The sequence below is a fragment of the Bos javanicus genome, chromosome 3, assembly GCF_032452875.1.
Source record: "Bos javanicus breed banteng chromosome 3, ARS-OSU_banteng_1.0, whole genome shotgun sequence".
NCBI classification, from domain to species: domain Eukaryota; kingdom Metazoa; phylum Chordata; class Mammalia; order Artiodactyla; family Bovidae; genus Bos; species Bos javanicus.
The window spans coordinates 101241586-101263870 of record NC_083870.1 but is presented as its reverse complement, the minus strand read 5'-3'; the positions used below and the strand labels follow the sequence as shown (position 1 = coordinate 101263870).

The 22285-nt window shown below is 40.5% G+C and overlaps 1 protein-coding gene across 1 annotated transcript in view; it reads right to left on the bottom strand.

Moving 5' to 3' along the window:
* Positions 1 to 352: 352 nt before the first annotated feature.
* ZSWIM5 (zinc finger SWIM-type containing 5) overlaps positions 353 to 22285 on the bottom strand; it is a 161120-nt gene continuing 139187 nt past the window's right edge. Inside the window, exons 12-14 of the mRNA XM_061413081.1 lie at positions 4482 to 4645; positions 3925 to 4006; positions 353 to 3191 (exon numbers count right to left, since the gene is read on the bottom strand). Coding sequence (XP_061269065.1) covers positions 2329 to 3191; positions 3925 to 4006; positions 4482 to 4645 — 1109 coding nt within the window. The 3' untranslated portion in view covers positions 353 to 2328. The remainder of the gene's footprint in view (positions 3192 to 3924; positions 4007 to 4481; positions 4646 to 22285) is intronic.

The following is a 22285-nucleotide window of genomic DNA, read 5'->3' as shown; positions in this document are numbered from 1 at the left end:
GGGCATAAAGATCGGCTGAGTTGCTTAGACATGCATCACGGAGCTGAGAAGGCTTCTGACACCAATAGGCTTCTTTTCTGTGTATACCCTCTGATTTTCTCAGTATCTTGATGTTTCTGCTCATCATAATGGTACCTGCTTTCTGGGGTCCGGCCCTGATGTGCCTGTGAGCTCTGGAAAGCGGTCTGGTGTGGTAGGAAATTCTTCATTTGTTATTCCACATCTTATTAGAGTGCTAGGAACCCTCTGTGCTATAGGCCTAACCAGCTCCCTGTCCCAGCCAGGGTGATGGAGAATACAGAGAAGGGCCCCATTTATTGAAAAAACACAATTTCTGATTTTAGAAAAATGATCTTTTCTGTGATCCATGATTTATTCATAGAAAAGCACTGTGAGTTCACATACTTGCTAAAAAACGGCAATTGTGATACAGAAATGGGAGTGGTGTCTTTTGTTTTTTTAACCAACCTATCAGGCTGAGAGGTTGTACGGCCCATGACGGAACAGTAAGACTTCAGTAGCTACAAACAGCAAATACAAATTATTGGTCAGTGTGGAGGAAAAAAAAAGTGACACAGTTTGTCAGAGAAAGCAAAATAAAGCAGACAGGTCTTTAGTTCACACTCTAGCTATACCACCCCTTCCCTATCACACCCCACCCCCTACTCGGGAACTAAGACAGGAAACAGGAAACACCAAGACACTGGCATCTAAATGACTCTTCTGAATGCCTGCGCCATCTCCTACAATTCCAGGCGAGGAGAGGGGCAGGAAGGTAGCAGGAACATGACACACTGCAGGTCAGCCAGAGCTAACAGAGGGGCTGTCCACCTGGGCTAGAAGCTAGTCAGGGCAAGGCCAAATGCATTCCAGCTGCAGCCTCCAAATCAGTGGCCCATGGGACTGTAGCAGAAGCGGGCAGAGGAAGCTTGAGGTAGAAAGGCAGGGGAAGAAAGCGGGTGCAGGGGAAGCAGAGAAATGTGGCGCTGAAGGAGCCACTCAGGGCAGAGGGAGCTTAGTGCTCAGAAGCTTGTTGGGTGACAGTGATGAGTACAGGAGCCACAGAGATGGGGAACATGTTTAGCTGGCGCGAGAGAACAGAGGAATGGAGATGAGAGATCTGGCAAAAAGAGAAGGGACACATTCATGCAGATCCTAGAACATGAATTCACAGACAAACCTACATGTGGAAATACCACAGTTACTCACAGAGACAGATACAGACCAAACAGATTTACACACGTGTGTTCATGTGTGGCCAGATACACACAGACTAAACATGCACCAGCAAACAGCAACAGACACACAGATACGTACTACAGTGTGCTCACATATGCGCGTACCCTCACACGGAAACCCACCGTCCAGCACACAGACCTGACACATGCACATAAATATATATGTGCACATACAGGCATGCACAGATATACCTATGCACACAGACACACGTATTTAGTCATTCAGGTGTCTACGCACACTTAGAGATGAGACCAGACACTAAGACAACGGTGTCCAGAGCGGATGAACATTATGACCTCAGTGGCCTCCCAGACATTCACCTTCACCTGTTTCTCAGAAACTCGTCAGACTCCTAGAGAGGCTGTGTGAGGCAGGAGCAACAGCTTCCGTGTCCTCATGGCTTCATGAGGTGAAAGTCTAAGTCCAGACTGGGCCTCCTCACCCATCACTGGGCTATGAATGCCCTTCTGCAGGCTGGGGTTTCTGCATAGACTAGACTTGAGATTTCCTCTTAACTGGCCATTTTTCTCCCTGCCATCCCCAATCTTCCACTGCCAACAGAATATACTCTGCAAGGGAAACCTGAGAAATGGTTGTGAATCTCCTCAGAAAACAAGCCTATCTTCCCACCCACAGCTACAAGTACCCATCAAATTAGAACCAGAATTATAAATAGTTACAACTTTACAACATAACTGGCAACACACAGACTATAGTATTTACAGTACCATAAACGCTTCTGTTTCTCTGGTTACGCAATCCCTGAGACGGAACAGTGTTCTGTGTTTGCCAAGGGAGAGAGGGGCAATGCCCGGGACACGCAGGATACAAGGGCCTGAGGTGGCATGTTGTGGGTGCTGATTGGTCTGCAGGGCCCTGCTCCTCCAGGAACAGTGGGCTGTTGTAAGAACCCTGCCCAGGCAGGCATGCTGGCTACAGCTGGACTCTCCCCATGCTTAGCCCTGTGGTACTCTGGCTTCAGCCACAGGTGCTCAGAGTCCTCTCAGGGTGGACAAATGCTTGTGTCCGTGGCCTGACCTGATGGTACCTGGGAGCCCAGGCTGCCCTGGCAGCAAGCTGTCTGCTTTCTCAGCCGAAGCGCTCTCGCACCAGCAGCATCAGCTTCTTCTTGCCTTTGTAGATCTGTTTGAGGTTGTCGATGAACTGGGCAAACTGAAGGTGGCCATCCTGAGGCAGCAGGAAGGTCTCCCGGGCCTTGCTCAGAAACTCAATGAACTCTCCATAGTGGCGAGGGCTGATATGCGTCAGGCGCGAGTGTGTGGTGTTGATGTAGGCATTGATGGTGGCATCCAGCAGCTGGCGCAGGGGAGCCTTGTCGGTGGACATGAGCTTTCCTGAGCTGCGGCGGCCTGGGATGCCGGCCAGTCCAGGAGCAGTCACCGTGCAGCGCCGAAGGATGTCTGAAAGCACTGTGGCGCAGTGCACGCTCTTCACCACCAGGGGGATCAGGGCCGCCAGCTCATTCTTGCCCAGGGAGTGGCTGAGGGCGCAGGCCCAGAGCACATCGTTGATGGCCGGGTGGGTGTCCTGGTTGTAGGCCAGGTTGAGATGGCTCATGGCCAGTGAGGCCAGCTTGAAGGCACGTAGCGGGTAGCCACGGAGCTCCATGTAGCGGGCGATGGTGAACAGCTGTGAGTGAGTCATGCCGCCAGCCGCAGCATCGATGGCGATCTGATAGGCTGCTTCGAAGGCGATGTGGTCCTTCTCACAGAGGGTAAGGGCCGACAGGGCACAGCTCTGTGGATCCTTCATAGCGCACTGCAGGGCCAGGGTGCGAGCACAGCTGGCCAGCTCCTCCCGCTGTGGATAGTCAAGACTGAGGCGCAGGATGGTGGTGTGGGAGACGGCTGTGGCAGCCACAATACTGGTAGCCTCGGTGGGGGTGAAGAGTGTGTACCAGCTCTGCAAGATGCTCACCAGGGCCCGCACACCTGTCAAGGAGAGCCTGTGCTCAGCCATGGGCCTCCCGGTCCTGATCCAGGTCTACTCAGATTACCATTTGGGGTGAGAACTTGGCCAGCAGGGACAAGCTCTCCCTCCTCAGCAGCCCTGAGATGATCTGCAGTAACCAGGGCTAGGGGGACAACCCCGGTGGCCAGACCCCATTTGAGGTCTCTTCCCATCCCTTCTTTCCCCCAGGTCAGAGGCTTGAAAGTTTCTGCAGGTGCTCTTAGCCCCTCACAAGGATGAAGCAACAGAGCCTGTGGTTTGCCTGCTCCAAGGCAGGAGTCTCAGATCTGCCCCTGGGTTTTCTAGCTGAAGTGAAGCCTCTCAGCGCAGTTTTGTGCTGGGGCTTTGGGCACTAGATGGGGTCTCGAGCCTCCAAGTTGTTTGGGATTTCTCAGAAGCATGGACAGGGACTGGGACTAAACAACTGGGCCAACTACCTCCTAAGGCTGCACTTGAGTACTGGTGGCTGAAAATTCATTCTTTTAGAATGTTTCTAGCAGAGGATCAGAGTGCTGCTTGCCCTCAGGGTACAATCCAAGCAGTGAGGGAAGACCTTGGTCAGGCTGAACAGGGCCATCTTCTCCTACCAGCAGCCTCATCCTTTCCTAGGCCATCAATAATGGAATATGAGAGCTCTAAGGATTCACTGTCCTGTCCCAAGAGTAGGGCCTAGGAATCCTTTCCCCTGGGGGCACAGGGAGCTGGGAGACTCACCCACTTCTGTGGCACAGGTTACCAACCACCGCACCATCTCCCGGCGCCTCCAGTTGAGGGTTGATAAGGTCATCCTCATCACCTGGGCGAAAAAAAGTGGCATTCCCAGCGGACTTAGCATAACTGCTATAACCTCTCCCTCCTCCTTGCCATTCATTTATGTATGTGTATCTATTTGTGCCTTAAACAACCATCTCTCCCCTGAGAAGTACAGATGGGTTTGTTTAATTTCTGCCCCATCCTGCCACCAGATAGAAGATTTCTCTGATGATCTGTAATGAATAAACCCCTTGTTATCACACCTTGACTTGGAGGAATGGGGGTGGGTAGGGAAAAGATGGGGACCTTGTGGAGCCTAAGGCTATACTGCTTAACTGGCCTTAACTTCAAAACAGAGCCCCAAATTGAGTCCTGACCTTGTGACTAGCCTAGAAGCTATGTTCTGGGGACACAGAAAGAATCAGTGGGCCCATGCCCACTCCAGTCCTCATGGGATCTTAACTCCCTGTCACTAGGCCAGAAGTTTAAAGTGGGGATGGCCCACTCCTCCTCCATACCTGTAGCCCCAGCTCCAAGGCCACGTTGAGCAGGGTGCCATCTGTACTACTGTCCGTGGGAGTAGCAATCTTGAATGCATCTTGGGCCAGTTTGAAGATGAGGGAGGAAGAATGGATGTGCTTCTGTATTGCTTCCAGGATTGTTCGGAGCCTCAGAGTGTCCCCTACAGGTGCCAAGAGAAGGGGCAGGGACAAGATCTTCTTTAAAGCTTCCCTGAACAGTCAGCTGATCACAACAGGTGCTGGTTGAACTGGCTGGTGTCAATGCACGGAATGCTTCCGAATGGTCGGGGTGGTCAAGCTTTGTCTCCACTGAACCCACTGGAGGCTCCTTCCTTCCCCAGGCACCCATGCAAATTCACTGCTCTCCACCTTTTCATCGGCCTTGACCCCTTACCCTTTTTTCCCCTCAGGATCTTTAGGTCCCAGAAATAACTTTTTCTAACACCTGAATTTTGAGAGCTACTTATACAGGAGAAGGAAGCCACATTATTGCCAAGAAAGTATTCCAGTCCCAAGGTCTGCTTCTCAGTACAGTTCCCTGGAGCTGGGCTACCACTTCTTATCCAGTAGGCAAGTATGAGTGCACAGAGTTATGGAATACGTTGCAGGAATGCCATGAGCACCATATAAGGTAAAGGCAGTAGGGTATATGAGAGATTGGTGTATCTTCTGAAGGGGTAAAATGTGAAATAAAGAGAGAAGAAAAAGTAGGTCTTATGTCTTACAAAGAGGTGCAGTGCTAAGAGTGTACAGGCTTTGGAGTAAAATACATTGGGAAATGAACCTAGTTCAGCCAGTACCAGACCAGTTACTTCATCTGTAAAATAGAAACAATAACCTTTTAAGGTCGTGGAGGGAATTATAAACAATTTGTGTACAGGTAATATGTGTGTGCATGCATATAAATGAATAGAATATATCCGGGGATTTTTACAACACTGTCTTAGCAGTAGTAGTTATCTTTGGGTGTCAGGATTGAGAGATCACCTTTTTTCCTTCTATCCTCTTTAAAATCAATTAAGACATTTAATAGACTTTTTTTTTTTTTTTTTGGTGGGACCTTAGTTCCTCAACCAGGGATCAAACCCAGGCCCTCAGTAGCAAGAGCAGAGTCCTAACCACTGGACAGCCAAGGAAACCCTGACTTTATGTTTTTAAAGTGGTTTTAGGTATACAGAAAATTGAGCAGATAAGACAGAGAGTTCTCACATATCCCCCTCTTTCCCCTTTCAGTTTCCCTCATTACTAACATCTTACATTGAACGAACACTGATACATTGCTATTAACTGAAGTCCACAGTTAACATTAGGGTCCACTGTGTTATACAATCCTATGGGTTTTGACCAACGCATAGTATCATGGGTTTGCCATTACTATGTCATATAGAATAGACTCATTGCTGTAAAAATCTCCTGTGTTCCCCCTGTTCATCCCTCTTCTCTTTCCTTCTGAAACTACTCATCTTTTTACTGCCATTATAGTGTTAACTTTTCCACAATGTCGCAGGTTTGGAATGGTATGTAACCTTTACAGACTGGCTTCCTTCAGGAAGCAAAATACACTTGTTTCCTTAAATGTCTATTTATAGCTTGGTAGCTCTTTTTTTTTTTAATTTAGTTTCAGTTGATGTACAATATTATATACATTTCAGGTATACAAGATAGTGATTCACACTTTCTAAGGTTATACTCCATTTATAGTTTATAAAATACTAGCTATATTCCTATAATGTATCCTTGTAGCTTACTTATTTTATACATAGCAGTTTGTACCTCTTAGACTCCTTCCCCCATCCAGACCCTCCTCCCCACCTTACCTCCCCGCGCTGGTAACAAGTTTGCTCTCATACTCTGTGAGTCTGTTTCTTTTTTGTTATATTCAATAGTTTGTTGTATTTTTTAGATTCCACATATAAGTGATATCATACAATATTTGTCTTTCTCTTACTTGATTTACTTAGCAGAATATCCTTCGATTCCATCTATGTTGCTGTAAATGGCAAAAATTTCTTCTTTTTTGTGACTGAGCAGTATTTGATTATATATTTATACCATCTCTTCTTTACCCATTCATTTCTTGATGGGACACTTAGGTTGGTTCTATTTATTATCTACTGTAAATAATGCTGTCATGAACACTGGGGTACATGTATCTTTTTCAATTCACGTTTTACATTTTTTGGCTATATACCAAGGAGTGGAACTGCTGGGTCATATCGTAGTTCTAATTTTCTGAGAAACCTCCATATCATTTTTCACAGTGGCTGCATCAATATACATTCCCACCAAAAGTGTACAAGGGTTCCCTTTTCTCTACATCCACACCAACAGTTGTTATTTGCATTCTTTTTGATGATAATCATTCTGACAGGTGTGAGGTGATACCTCATACAGTTAGAACTGGACACCGAACAACAGACTGGTTCCCGATAGGAAAAGGAGTACGTCAAGGCTGTATATTATCACCCTGCTTATTTAACTTCTATGCAGAGTACATCATGAGAAACGCTGGACTGGAAGAAACACAAGCTGGAATCAAGATTGCCGGGAGAAATATCAATAACCTCAGATATGCAAATGACACCACCCTTATGGCAGAAAGTGAAGAGGAACTAAAAAGCCTCTTGATGAAAGTGAAAGAGGAGAGTGAAAAAGTTGGCTTAAAGCTCAACATTCAGAAAACGAAGATCATGGCATCCGGTCCCATCACTTCATGGGAAATAGATGGGGAAACAGTGGAAACAGTGTTAGACTTTATTTTTTTGGGCTCCAAAATCACTGCAGACGGTGATTGCAGCCATGACATTAAAAGATGCTTACTCCTTGGAAGGAAAGTTATGACCAACCTAGATAGCATATTCAAAAACAGAGATATTAGTTTGCCAAGAAAGGTCCGTCTAGTCAAGGCTATGGTTTTTCCAGTGGTCATGTATGGATGTGAGAGTTGGACTGTGAAGAAGGCTGAGCGCCGAAGAATTGATGCTTTTGAACTGTGGTGTTGGAGAAGACTCTTGAGAGTCCCTTGGACTGCAAGGATCCAACCAGTCCATTCTGAAGGAGATCAGCCCTGGGATTTCTTTGGAGGGAATGATGCTGAAGCTGAAACTCCAGTACTTTGGCCACCTCATGCGAAGAGTTGACTCATTGGAAAAGACTCTGATGCTGGGAGGGATTGGGGGCAGGAGGAGAAGGGGATGACAGAGGATGAGGTGGTTGGATGGCATCACTGACTCAATGGACATAAGTTTGGGTGAACTCTGGGAGTTGGTGATGGACAGGGAGGCCTGGCGTGCTGCGATTCATGGGGTCGCGAAGAGTCGGACATGACTGAGCGACTGAACTGAACTGATGATTAATGATATTGAGCATCTTTTTATCTGCCTGTTGACCATCTGTACTTCTTTGGAAAAATGTCTATCCACGTTTTCTGCCCATTTTAAAAATCAAGTTTTTTTTTTTTATGTTAGTTCATATGAAATGTATATTTTGGATTTAATTCCCTATTGGTCACTCTATCTGCTAGGACTTCCTCTCATTCAGTAGGTTGTCTTTTCATTTTGCCAATGATTTTCTTTGCTGTGCAAAAGCTTTTAACTAGGTCCCACTTGTTTACTTTTTATTTTCCTTTGATTTAGGATGCAGATTAAAAAAAAACACTGCTATGATTTGTGTTAAACTGTTCTGCCTATGTTTTGAGTTTTATGGTCTCTGGTCTTATATTTAGGTCTTTAATACATTTTGAGTTTATTTTTGTGTACAGTTAGAGAATGTTCTAATTTCATTCTTTCATATGTAGCTGTCCAGTTCCCCAGCACCACTTATTGAAGGGCACTTCATTTCTTTACGTTGGTAAATAATATGCCATTGTATGGATCTACCTCAGCTTGTATATCCATTCACCAGCTGCAGGATATCCTGTTTGCTTCCACTTTTAGGCAATTACAAATTAAGGTGCTATAAACACTTGTGTGCTGGTTTTTGTGTAGACAGTTGTGTAAGTTTTCAACTTATTTGGGCAAATAACTAGGAACAAGATTACTGGATCATATGGTTAGACTATGTGTAGCTTTGTAAAAAACTGACAAACTGTCTTCCAAAGTGGCTGAACCTTTGGCATTCCCACCAGGAATGAAGGAGTCTCTGCTGCTCCACATCCGCACTAGTGTTTGGTGGTGTGTTTTGGATTTTAGCCATTCTAATAGGTATATAGTGGTATCTAATTTTTGTTTTAATTTGTATTTCCAGTCCATCCTAAAGGAGATCAGTCCTGGGTGTTCATTGGAAGGACGGATGTTGAAGCTGAAACTCCAATGCTTTTGCCACCTGATGCGAAGAGCTGATTCATTGGAAAAGACCCTGATGCTGGGAAAGATTTGAGGGCATGAGGAGAAGGGGACAACAGAGGATGAGATGGTTGGATGGAATCACCATTTCAGTGGACATGGGTTTGGGTGAACTCCAGGACTTGGTGATGGACAGGGAGGCCTGGCGTGCTGCGGTTCATGGAGTCGCAAAGAGTCAGACACGACTGAGTGACTGAACTGAACTGAACTGAATATGACATGTCATGGTGAGTATCTTCTTACTGCTTGTTTGACATCTATATATCTTATCTGGTAAGGCATCAGTTCAGGTCTTTAGTGCATTTTAAGATTCAGTTGTTTTCTCAACAATAATGTCGAGTTTTAAGAGTTATTTGTGTATTTGGGATACAAGTTCTTTAGTAGATACTGTTTTGCAAATATTTTCTCCCAGGCTGTGGCTTGTCTTTTTAATGTTTTTCACATAAGTTTTAAATTTTAATGAAGTCTTACTTACCAATGTTTTTTTCATCGACTGTATCTAATTTTGGTGTTGTATCTAAAAAGCTATTTCTGGGAATTCTCCGGAGGTCCAGTGGTTAGGACTCTGTGTTTCTACTGCAGGCAGCCCAGGTTTGATCCCTGATCAGGGAACACAGTGTGGTCAAAAAAAGTTACTGTCAAACACAAGGTCATCTAGTCTTTCTCCTGTGTTATCTTCTAGAAGTTTTATAATTTTGTGTTTTATATTTATGTCTATGATACATCTGAATTCATTTGCATGAAAGGTATAAGGTCAATGTGTCTATATTCATTTTTTAAAATGTGGATGTACAGTTCTTCTAGTACCATTTGCTGAAAATACTATCCTTTGCTCCTTCGTCAAAGACCAGTTGACTGTATTTGTGAGAGACTATTTCTGAGCTCTCTATTTTGTTCCATGGACCTATTTGCTTATTCTTCTGCCAATACCACACTATTTGATTACTGTACCATATACCATACATGGTACATACTGTACATGGTAGTTCTATTTTTAAAATTTTTTGAGAAACATCCATCCCGTTTTCCATAGTTGTTGTACCAATTTACATTCTCACCAACAGTGTACTCCACATCTTTTGTCTTTTTGATAACAGCCATTCTAACAGGTGTGAGGGAATATTTGCAATATTACCTCTTTTCTAACATATGTATTTAATGCTGTAAAATTTCCCTCCAAACACTGCTTTCATTGCATCCTACATTTCTGATTAGTTCATTTTTTTTTTTTTTTAGTTTTAAACTTTCATTTAGTTAAAAATATTAAAAAATTCCTGAGAGTTCATCTTTGATCCATATGTTACTTAGAAGTGTGTTTAAACTCCATATTTTTGAGAATTTTCCAGTTATCCTTCTGTTAATAATTTCTAGCTTAAAGTATGGTCTGAAAGCATACTTTGTATGATTTCTGTTCTTCTAAATTTACTGAGGTGTGTTTTATGGTTCAGAATGTGGTCTATCTTGGTGAACATTCCATGTGAGCTTGAAAAGAATGTATTATATTGCAGTTTGATAAAGTATTTTATAAATGTTAATAGATTCAGTTAATTAATGGCTTGTTCAAGTATAACTTATTGATTTTTTTGCCTGCTGGATGTATCAATTATTGACAAGAGGTACTGTGAACTCTCTGAATGAATGTAACAGTGGATTTGTCCATTTCTCCTTGCAGTTCTAGTGGTTTTCCCCTCACATATTTTGATGCTTTGTTGTTAGATGCATATACATTAAAGATAATTATGACTTTTTGGATAACTGACTCCTTTATCACTGTGTAATGCCCCTCTTTATCCCTGAAAATTTTCCATTTACTGAAGTCTTTGTTTAATACAGGCATCCCAGGTTTTTCTTGGTATGTGTTAACATGGTATACCTTTCTCTATCCTTTACTATGTTGTTGGTGAAGGAATCAGACTGTGGTTAAGAAACAGTTTTAAAGATGAAAATAACAAATTAGCTCAGCTGGTACACATGCTTTCCTGGGAGAATATCTTTTCTAGACTCTTCCTGCTTTTAGTGCAGCTACTTTGGTAGTCTACAGGGTATGGAAAGTGGGGGTGAGAGTGTTGACAACACCTCATATGTGTGCTTTGTTTAAGCCCTCGCCTCTGTTTTTAGTTCAAAATATGACATGACTGAGTGACTTTCATTTCATTTTCGTATGGAAAGGTAAAGTGTAGAAGCTCAAGTCACAGAAGAATTAAATATGTACCTAAAAGTACCAGGATAAAAATGAAGCCCAGTACAGTTCAATGTTTGTACTTAGGGTCATTTGCTTGCTTTAACACTGCCTCTTTATTAATTCCTTTACCTATTAATTGTGGTAAAAAAATATATACTAAAACTTTCTATCTTAACCATTTTAAGTATACAATTGAGTACTGTTAATCACATTCAACATTGTGGAATATCATTCATTGTGTAAATAGCAGCACCATATATTTCCAAAAGTTTTTTATCATCCTAAACAGAAACTCTGTACCCATTAAGCAGTAATTCACCATCATCTCTCCCTTTAGCCCAGGAAACTTCTATTTTTTGTCTTTATTAACTTGCCTATTCTAGACATGTATGTTCAGTTCAGTTCAGTTCAGTCACTCAGATGTGTCTGACTCTTTGTGACCCCGTGAATCACAGCACGCCAGGCCTCCCTGTCCATCACCAACTCCCGGAGTTCACTCAAACTCAGGTCCATCGAGTCGGTGATGCCATCCAGCCATCTCATCCTCTGTTGTCCCCTTTTCCTCTTGCCCCCAATCCCTCCCAGCATCAGTCTTTTCCAATGAGTCAACTCTTCGCATGAAGTGGCCAAAGTATTGGAGTTTCACCTTCAGCATCAGTCCTTCAAATGAACACCTAGGACTGATCTCCTTTAGGATGGACTGCTTGGATCTCCTTGCAGTCCAAGGGACTCTCAAGAGTCTTCTCCAACACCACAGTTCAAAAGCATCAATTCTTCGGCGCTCAGCTTTCTTCACAGTCCAACTCTCACATCCATACATGACCACTGGCAAAACCATAGCCTTGACTAGACGGACCTTTGTTGGCAAAGTAACATCTCTGCTTTTGAATATGCTATCTAGGTTGGTCATAACTTTCCTTCCAAGGAGTAAGCGTCTTTTAATGTCATGGCTGCAATCACCATCTGCCCAAAAAATCAAGTCTGACACTGTTTCCACTGTTTCCCCATCTATTTGCCATGAAGTGATGGGACCAGATGCCATGATCTTCGTTTTCTGAACATTGAGCTTTAAGCCAACTTTTTCACTCTCCTCTTTCACTTTCATCAAGAGGCTTTTAGTTCCTCTTCACTTTCTGCCATAAGGGTGGTGTCATATGCATATCTGAGGTTATTGCTATTTCTCCCGGCAATCTTGATTCCAGCTTGTGTTTCTTCCAGTCCAGCGTTTCTCATGATGTACTCTGCATAGAAGTTAAATAAGCAGGGTGACAATATACAGCCTTGATGTACTCCTTTTCCTACTTGGAACCAGTCTGTTGTTCCATGTCCAGTTCTAACTGCTGCTTCCTGACCTGCATACAAATTTCTCAAGAGGCAGGTCAGGTGGTCTGGTATTCCCATCTCTTGAAGAATTTTCCACGGTTTATTGTGATCCACAAAGTCAAAGGCCTTGGCATAGTCAATAAAGCAGAAATAGATGTTTTTCTGGAAGTCTCCTGCTTTTCCCATGATCCAGCGGATGTTGGCAATTTGATCTCTGGTTCCTCTGCCTTTTCTAAAACCAGCTTGAACATCTGGAAGTTCATGGTTCACATATTGCTGAAGCCTGGCTTTCAGAATTTTGAGCATTTACCAGCGTGTGAGATGAGTGCAATTTTGCGGTAGTTTGAGCATTCTTTGGCATTGCCTTTCTTTGGGATTGGAATGAAAACTGACCTTTTCCAGTCCTGTGGCCACTGCTGAGTTTTCCAAATGTGCTGGCATATTGAGTGCAGCACTTTCACAGCATCATCTTTCAGGATTTGAAATAGCTCAACTGGAATTCCATCACCTCCACTAGCTTTGTTCGTAGTGATGCTTTCTAAGGCCCACTTGACTTCACATTTCAGGATGTCTGGCTCTAGGTCAGTGATCACACCATCCTTTAGCATAGTATATACAAATTTGCATGTCATTTCCCCCTCACATATTAGTGTATCTTGGAAATTATTCTACATCAGTACATAAAGAAATGTTTGTTCTTTTACATGACTGCATAATATCCCATTTATGGATGTACAGGTCCATAACTGCTTCTTTAAAACTCTTAGGTTATGAATGCATTTGGAGCTTATTATATAAAGATAGTTTGTACAAAAGTTATATATAATACTCACAATGGGTCTGGGGCAGCATCCTATAATTAAACACATTATTATTTGTTCAGTAAAAGTATGAATATTCATGCTAGGTAGGATAAATAGCAAAGTTAGTATTGTATTTTTTTGATACAGTAATAAACTGATGGATGAAATAGTGTGATATAGACTAAATACTTGGGACTCTTTACTTCTAAGGAAAATACTCAATAAAACCTCAAACCAAGCTATGCTTCTAAACATATGCATAAGTAAATACTTCTTCTATCTGGTTTCTTGAGGCTTTTGGACAAAAGGCTTCATCTGCATTGCTATTACTGTCACCAAAGATCAGAGTTGGGAATTTAATGATGGGCCTAAAAAGAGATTCTTTAATGATGAAACAACTACAATAGATGACCTTAAAAAAGGAGTACTTCTAGGATAATGTGTCTGATTAATACAGATTTCTACATAAGCAGTCTTTTTCAATTAAGTAAGCAGCTATAATCCTTTTTCACTGATAAATGCATGTTATTCAAGGCCAATTAACTGCTCATACATTTCCCCCATACTGTCTATGGACGTTTTTTTTCATCTGTTACATTTCATAATTGTCATTATTCCTAGCCTCATGCTTACTTGGGATAACACTATTTTAACAATTCTTCTACATTGCAAGGAATGTACAATAGGTATATAACTTAAAATAGTCTATTTTTTGATGTCAGCTTGTTCTAACTCAACACTTCTACAATCTTAGTAGGTTAAAAATCATGTGAAGAATTTGTTAAAGGATAAGATTCTTGGGCTATATTCATAGAGATTCAGATTCAGATTCAGAATTTGCATTTCTAACAAGTTTCCAGGTCATGCTGATGCTGCTTATCCACGGATCATACATTGAGTAGCAAGGTTCTGACTTACTTAGACTTTTAGCCTATTAACTTTTAATGTAAGTAATGAGACTACATTAGTGACACAAAACCCTTCACTATCTTTATATACAAGTGCACTTTCAAAGTGAGAGTCTCTGCAAAATATTTATCAATTGTTCCAAGTATCAGCAACTGTGTAAATAGCATAATTAAGGTATACTTGATCAAGTTTGTATAATAACTCCTTTAGGAAGACTTGGGATTACCTGTTTCAAGTATATAGTATGAAAATAAATAAATATTTATATTTGTTCTTCATTGGGAGTAAAATTTCTTGGTTACAAGAAGTTCATGAGGTGTGTGTGTGAAATAGTGGTCTAGGAACGAGTATACAGTTTTCTTCCATTCCAGCTTCCAGTACAATGAGTTCATGTCATTGGTACAGATTATTAAGCCTGATAGAAATGATCTCTTTGATTACTCATGTTTTTTTGTTTACATACTAACAAATAAACTGTGAACAACTCTTTTTTTGTTGTTGTTTTACTGCACAGCTTGCAGGATACTAGTTCCCTGACCAGAGATCGAACCTAGGTCCATGGTAGTGAAAGCAGAGTCCTAACCACTGGACTGCTAGGGAATTCTCTGAATAACTTTTGAAACACTATGGACGTTGACTTTTTCTAGCTTTATCTGGCACATCCCAGAACTTTCACCCTGTGTTTAGAGTCCTTAAAATCTCTTGTTTGCTCATCAATCACTGTTAATTTTTTTTAAGAAAACAGAACAGAGCTATTTCATCAGCAGTGTATACTTGTTCAAGACTAAGGTTTTCATTAAAAATTACCATAACACATTGTCAATATAATTTTCATCAACTTCATGAAAATAAGTTTTTTCATCATAGTTGTACAGATATTTTATACTGCAATGCTTCTGAAATTTCTGCAGCCAATCTTCTGATATCCTAAACTTACCGTAAAGCTTCAGTCCTTCATGGAATAATCTAGCTTGTTTCATGAACAACAAACCAATCAGTGGCATATTCATACTGTTTCATTGTTGAATCCTTTCAATCATGGTAATGTCAATATCTTCATTTTTTGTCCTCAGAAAATTTTCTGTTCTTCTTTAGTTCTGATCATTGTCCCTGTAAAACTTTAACACTTTGTCTTTCGATTACTTCAAGTCATGCTGCTGCTGTACTGAGCTCAGTTGTGTCCGATTTTTTGTGACCCCATGGACTGTAGCCCACCAGGCTCCTCTGTCCATGGGATTTCCCAGGCAAGAATACTAGAGTGGGTTGCCATTTCCTTCTTCAGGGGATCTTCCCAAACTAGGGATTGACTGCATCTCTTGCATTGGCAAGTGGAATTTTTTTTTTTTTTTACCACTGAGCCACCCAGGAAGCCCAGTTCAAGTCATATGTGGTGTTAATTCCCACACTTTGCTCTTTCAACTGGAAGAAGCACAAGCTGGAATCAAGACTGCCAGGAGAAATAGCAATAACCTCAGATATGCAGATGACACCACCCTTATGGCAGAAAGTGAAGAGGAACTAAAAAGCCTCTTGATGAAAGTGAAAGAGGAGAGTGAAAAAGTTGGCTTAAAGCTCAACATTCAGAAAACAAAGATCATGGCATCCGGTCCCATCACTTCATGGGAAATAGATGGGGAAACAGTGGAAACAGTGTCAGACTTTATATTTTTAGGCTCCAAAATCACTGCAGATGGTGACTGCAGCCATGACATTAAAAGACGCTTACTCCTTGGAAGGAAAGTTATGACCAACCTAGATAGCATATTCAAAAACAGAGACATTACTTTGCCAACAAAGGTCCGTCTAGTCAAGGCTATGGTTTTTCCTGTGGTCATGTATGGATGTGAGAGTTGGACTGTGAAGAAGGCTGAGCGCCGAAGAATTGATGCTTTTGAAGTGTGGTGTTGGAGAAGACTCTTGAGAGTCCCTTGGACTGCAAGGAGAACCAACCAGTCCATTCTGAAGGAGATCAGCCCTGGGATTTCTTTGGAAGGACTGATGCTAAAGCTGAAACTCCAGTACTTTGGCCACCTCACGTGAAGAGTTGACTCATTGGAAAAGACTCTGATGCTGGGAGGGATTGGGGGGCAGGAGGAGAAGGGGACGACAGAGGATGAGATGGCTGGATGGCATCACTGACTCAACGGACGTGAGTCTGAGTGAACTCTGGGTGTTTGTGCTGGACAGGGAGGCCTGGCATGCTGTGATTCATGGGGTCGCAAAGAGTCGGACACAACTGAGCGACTGAACTGAAACTGAACTGAAGATGTCTTATAGAAACACCTGATCAAATTTTGCACTAACTCTATTTTCTGTGCTATTGATGTCACATGGTTCCTTTTCTACTGATTTTTATCCACAGGAGTATCTTCAATTTTCTGGACATTTTTACAGAATAATTAAACTCAAACTGACAAAATAACAACCATCTTAAAAAAAAAAGCAAACATTTTATTTGTGAATAGCAGAGATGTCTGTGACTGGTAAGAACGTTGAGAAACAACTAACGCCTCTTGTCAGCTGAGGCCAGGTTTTGCTTTCAACTTAGAAAAAAGAATGGATTTTCAAAGCTTTTCAGATTTTGGAATTCCATATGAGATTTGGTGCTAAAGTAATATATTTAATCAGTCTTCTATTGATGGCTATTTAAAATGTTTCAAATATTTTGCAATCGCAAATAAGGTTGTAGTGAATAACTTTGTACAAACATCATTTCACAAATATATTTGTAAAATAAAATCTCTGAAGTGAAACAGCTGGGTCAAAGCATAAATACATTGTAATTATGATAGACATTTGATAGACATGTAGGGCCAAATTGCCCTACACAAAGGATTACCAATCTACACTCCCACTCTACACCTTTGCAAACACAATGTTTTATCAAAATTTTTCCTTTTATTTTGAAATAATTTCAAACTCAAAGAGAAGTTTCAATAGTACTTCAAGCATCATCTTTTCTCCATGTCCTCACCCCAAACCACTTGAAAGTAACTGATTTGATACCCTGAACTCATTCCTGAGCTCTGCAGTCTATTCCTGGCAAACAAGGACACTCTTCTACTTACCTGCAACAGAACCATCAAGATCAGGAAATTTATATTGATATTTTACCACCTAAGAAGATATGACAAACTAAATGCAACACGTGATCTTGTATAAACATGTGTAAAGATTTTATACAAGATCATGTGTTACATTTGTCATGTCTCTTCAGCCTTTGACAATTTGGAAAAATTCCTGAGTCTTCCCTTGACACTCATGGCCTTGACATTTTTGCAGATTAGTTATCTTACAGAATGACCTTCAGTTTGGATATGACTGATGTTTCCTCATGATTAGATGCAGGTTTGCATTTTTGGTGTAATGTAAGAGAAGTGAGAAGGCAATGGCACCCCACTCCAGTACTCCTGCCTGGAAAATCCCATGGACGGAGGAGGCTGGTAGGCTGCAGTCCATGAGGTCGCTAAGAGTCGGACATGACTGAGTGACTTCACTTTCACTTTTCACTTTCATGCATTGGAGAAGGAAATGGCAACCCACTCCAGTGTTCTTGCCTGGAGAATCCCAGGGACGGGGAGCCTGGTAGGCTGCCGTCTACGGGGTTGCACAGAGTCGGACACGACTAAAGCGACTTAGCAGCAGTAGCAGCACCAAGAGAAGTGATACTGAATTCTTATTGCCTCCTATTAAGTAATACATGATTTTGACTTAACCCATTACTCATGATATATCTATTGCCCCCAAAGTTTCCTTGTGACCCTTGCTAATCCTTTCTTCCCTTCCATCCTAGCCTATACCAGACCCCACTCCCAGAAAACTGCTGATTTTTCTGTCACCATGGTGTGGCACTGCTAGAATTTTATTTAAATAGAATAATACGTATGCACCATTTTTCCTTTAGTCTGGCTTCTTTCACTTAGTGTAATTATTTTGATTCTTCCATGGTGTAGTATGTATCAGTAGTTTGTTCCTTTTCATTACTGAGTAGTATTCCACTGTATGGTTGTTTCAGTTTTTATCCATTCAATCTACTCATGGATATATGGATCATTTCCAGGTTGGGGTTAAAAAATAAAGCTGTTATGACACTCATGTTGAATTCTTTGTATGGATATATGCTTTCATTTCCTTTGGTTAATACCTATGAGTGGAATGGCAGGATCATGTGTGCAGGTGTCTATTTAACTTTCTAAGAAACTGACAAATGGTTTACCAAAGTGGTTTAACTTATGTTCCAACCTGCAATGTATGAGAGCTTCAGTTGCTCTACATCCTTGCCAGTCTTATTACAATTGTTTTTAAAATTTTAGCCTTTCTCTTGTTTTATTTTTTAATTTTTAAAAATTTATTTATTTTTTAATTGAAGGATAATTGCTTTACAGAATTTTGTTGGTTTCTGCCAAACATCAACATGAATCAGCGATAGGTATACATATATCCCCTCCCTTTTGAACTTCAAGATGTTATTATAATGATAACTTAAAAATTTTCAACTTCTGACTGTTCATTGCTGTTTTATTGAAATACTATTGATTTTTGTATATTAATCTTATATCCTGAAACATTGTTAAACTTATTATTAGTTCTCAAAGTTTTTTGTAGGTTCTATAGGATTTTCTACATAGACAATCAAGTCATCAGAGTTTTGCTTCTTCCTTTTTAATCTGAGTATCGTTAATCTGAGTGCTGTTAAGTGTCTTATTGTACTGGCTAAAATCAACAGTTTGATACTGAAACAGAAGAGGTAAAAGTAAACAGCTTTGCCTTGTTCTTTTATTTTTAAAAAAATTTTAACTTTTAATTTTTTTTGCCCCACCAGGTGGCATGTGGGATCTTAGTTCCCCAACCAGGGATTGAACCTTTTGCAGTGGAAGCTCAGAGACTTAAGCACTGTATAACCAGGAAAGTCCCTGCCTTGTTCTTGATGTCAGGAAGAAAACATTCACTCTTTTACCATTAAGTATAAAGGCAGTTGTAAGAGAGATGCCCTTTATCATGTGGGAAAGTTCCCTTCTATTCCTAGTTTGTTGAGAATTTTAATGTTTTTAGTAGTAATAAATGTTGGATTTTATTAGGTGCTTTTTCTATATTACTGAGATGATCATTTGGGTATTCTTTTTTACTCTATTAGTATGGTGAAATACAGTGATTGATTTTTGAATGTTTTAAACCAACTTTGCATTCTTGGAGGTAAACCCTACTTATTAAAATATATTATCATTTTAAAAATATATTATTTGGATTCAATGTCTTACAATTTTTAATAAGAGTTTTTGCACCTATGTGCTCATGACAGTTTTATTCTGAGTTTTTGTTTTTGGCTGTGCGGTGTGGCATGTGGGATCTTAGTTACCCGACCAGGGATTGAACCTATATCCCCTGCAGTGGAAGCACAACGTCCTAACCACTGGACTGCCAGGGAATTCCCTGAGTTTTCTTTTTTATAGTTTTTGTCTGAGTTAGGGAAATTAAAACAGAGGAAGTCTTTATCAGGCTTCAGAAGCACCAGAGCAGGCCCCTGACCTTTCTTCTGACCAATCTGGACACTGCCCAGATTCTGTGCCTGCCTGCAAGCACAGCAAGTCAGGCAGCACTTTAGATAAGAAAGGCATTGGGGTCCTGAAATTCTTGAGAGCCTGGAAGTCTGGCCAACTGTGCCCAAGTAAAAGTGCAAGTGTTAGTCACTTAGTCATGTCCGGCTCTTTGGGACTCCATGGAATCTAGCTTGCCAGGTTTCTGTCCATGGAATTCTTCAGGAAAGAATACTGGCGCGGGCTGCCATTTCCTTCCCCAGGGGATTTCCCAACCCAGGGATCAAACCTGGGTCTCCTGCATTACAGGCAGATAATTTATTGTGAGCCACCAGGGAAGCCCAAATCCTAAGACTCACAAGATAAAACAACAGCATTGTAAAAAGTGTAAAGTAAAACCAGAGTTGCATTTTTTGCACACAAACTGATGGTATCAGTTTGCAGCCTGTGATTATAAGTAGGAACCCCCCAAACTGCAATTTGAAGTCTCACCTGTGGAGGGGACACACTGCCTGGGACCTTTTCCCAACTGGGACTCCAGACTGCCTTTACTTGGGACTACCCAGCATGCTGTTCAGGTTTGGATTTTGGTCAGCCCAATTTGGTGATGTATGTGGTGTTACTCTTCTCTATTGTTTCTACTTCTCTTTTCTGTTAATGATTGTATATTGAAATTAAGTAATCCTCTGTTAAATACTGAAATTATTTGTGTGTAACAAGGGGTTTCTTTTGTTAATGAATTCTTTGAACCTGAAACAAAGCTAAAGCTTTCGGCAAAATAGCCTGGTTTCGGTATCTGGATAATGATGATTTCACAGACTGAGTTGGGCAGTATTTCCTCCTCTTCAATTTTCTGCAAGAGTTTATATAGAATTGTTATGTTTTCCTTAAATGTTTGGTAGAATTTACCAGTGAAGCCATTTAGCCCTGGAGTTTCTTTGTGGAAAGATGTTTAACTACTAATTCAATTTCTCTGAACTTCATTTCTATTTATTCTTTTATTTTTACTGTGGTAAAATATACATAAATTTACCATTTTGAGCATTTAAGGGTACAATTCAGTGACATTAAATACATTCATATTGTTGTGCAAACATCACCACTATCCAGTTTCAGAACTTTCAACATCTGAAATTCTATACTCATTATATAGTAGTAACTTCTCCTTTCCCTACCCTCTCTATTCTACTTTCTGCTCTATGAGTTTTTCCTCTAGTCTACATGCTAGCTCTATAAATTTATGATGTGATATTGTGGCCACATTATTAAAATGATATCTGCCAGGTTTACCTACTCTATGGTAATTATACTTCTTCCTTTTATGACTGATAAATAGTAATACTTTGTAGAGAGATACTATGTACAGTAAGTCCATAGTACAGTACTATGTACAGTAAGTCCCCCCCACACGAACCTTCAAGTTTGAACTTTCAAAGATATGAATGTGCATTCCATAAACATTAGGTATGAGTGAAATTTCTGCTTGTCCTCTGTCTCCTATTGCTGATCAGTCTTCAGCTCTACCATTTCCTATCTCCTCTCCTACCTCCAGTTAGTACTCTTCTTGCTGGTTCACTTGATGCCAGCCCCTGTATGCCAGCTGCTGAACTGTATGTATTACTGTGCTTTTTAAGGTACTGTACTGTAAGATTAAAAATGTTTTATTTTTTGTTTTCTTAGGTATTATTGTATGAAAAGTATAACTCTATTACAGTACAGTACTATATAACTAGTTGTGTTAGTTGGGTACCTAGGCTAACTTTATTGGACTTACGAACAAATTCGACTTATGAATGTGTTCTTGGAATGGAACATGTTCATATTTAGGGGACTTACTGTAAATATCCTGTTCCTCATCAAATGTTCAACCATTATCTTAGTATCTACTGCTATTTTTTCACTGTGGCTATTCTAGGTACCTCATATAAGTGGAATCATGCAATGTTTTGTCTTTTTGTGTCTGGTTTATTTCACTTAATGTTTTCAAGGCTCATCCATGTTGTAGCATGTATTAGAATTTCATTCCTTTTTATGGCTAAATAATATTCCATTGTATGTGTATACTACAGTTTGTTTATCCATTCATCTGCTGACAGATACTTGAGTTATCTACAACTTTTGGCAATTGTGAATAATGCCACTATTAATATTGGTATACAAATATCTGTTTAAGTCCATGTTTTCAATTCTTTTGGGTATATGCCTACCTAATTCTTATTTATTCTTGAGTCAGCTTTGGTAGTCTACATCCATCAAGGAATCAGTCTATTTCACTTATATTGTTGAATTTATTAGCATAAAGTTGTCTTTAGAATTTGTTGTGATGTCACTTTTCCCATTCTTAAAATTGCTACTTTGTATTCTTTTTTCTTGATCAATCTGGAAAAGGATTTCAATTTTATATATCTTTTCAAAGAAACAGCTTTTTGTTTCATTGATTTTCTGTTTTTCTATATTTTATTTGATTTCTGCTCTGATCTGTATTGTTTTCTTTCTTTTACTTATTTTAGATTTCATTTGCTCTTCTTCTCTGGGTTCTTATGTTAGAATCTGGGATCGTCAATTTGAAACCTTTCTTCTTTTCACACATAGGTATTAAGTGATAAAAATTTCCTTCTAAGTAAAGCTTTAGCTCTAATCCACAAATTTTTAAATGTTATACTTTTTCATTCAGTTTAAAATATTTTCTATTAATATTTTTGTGTTT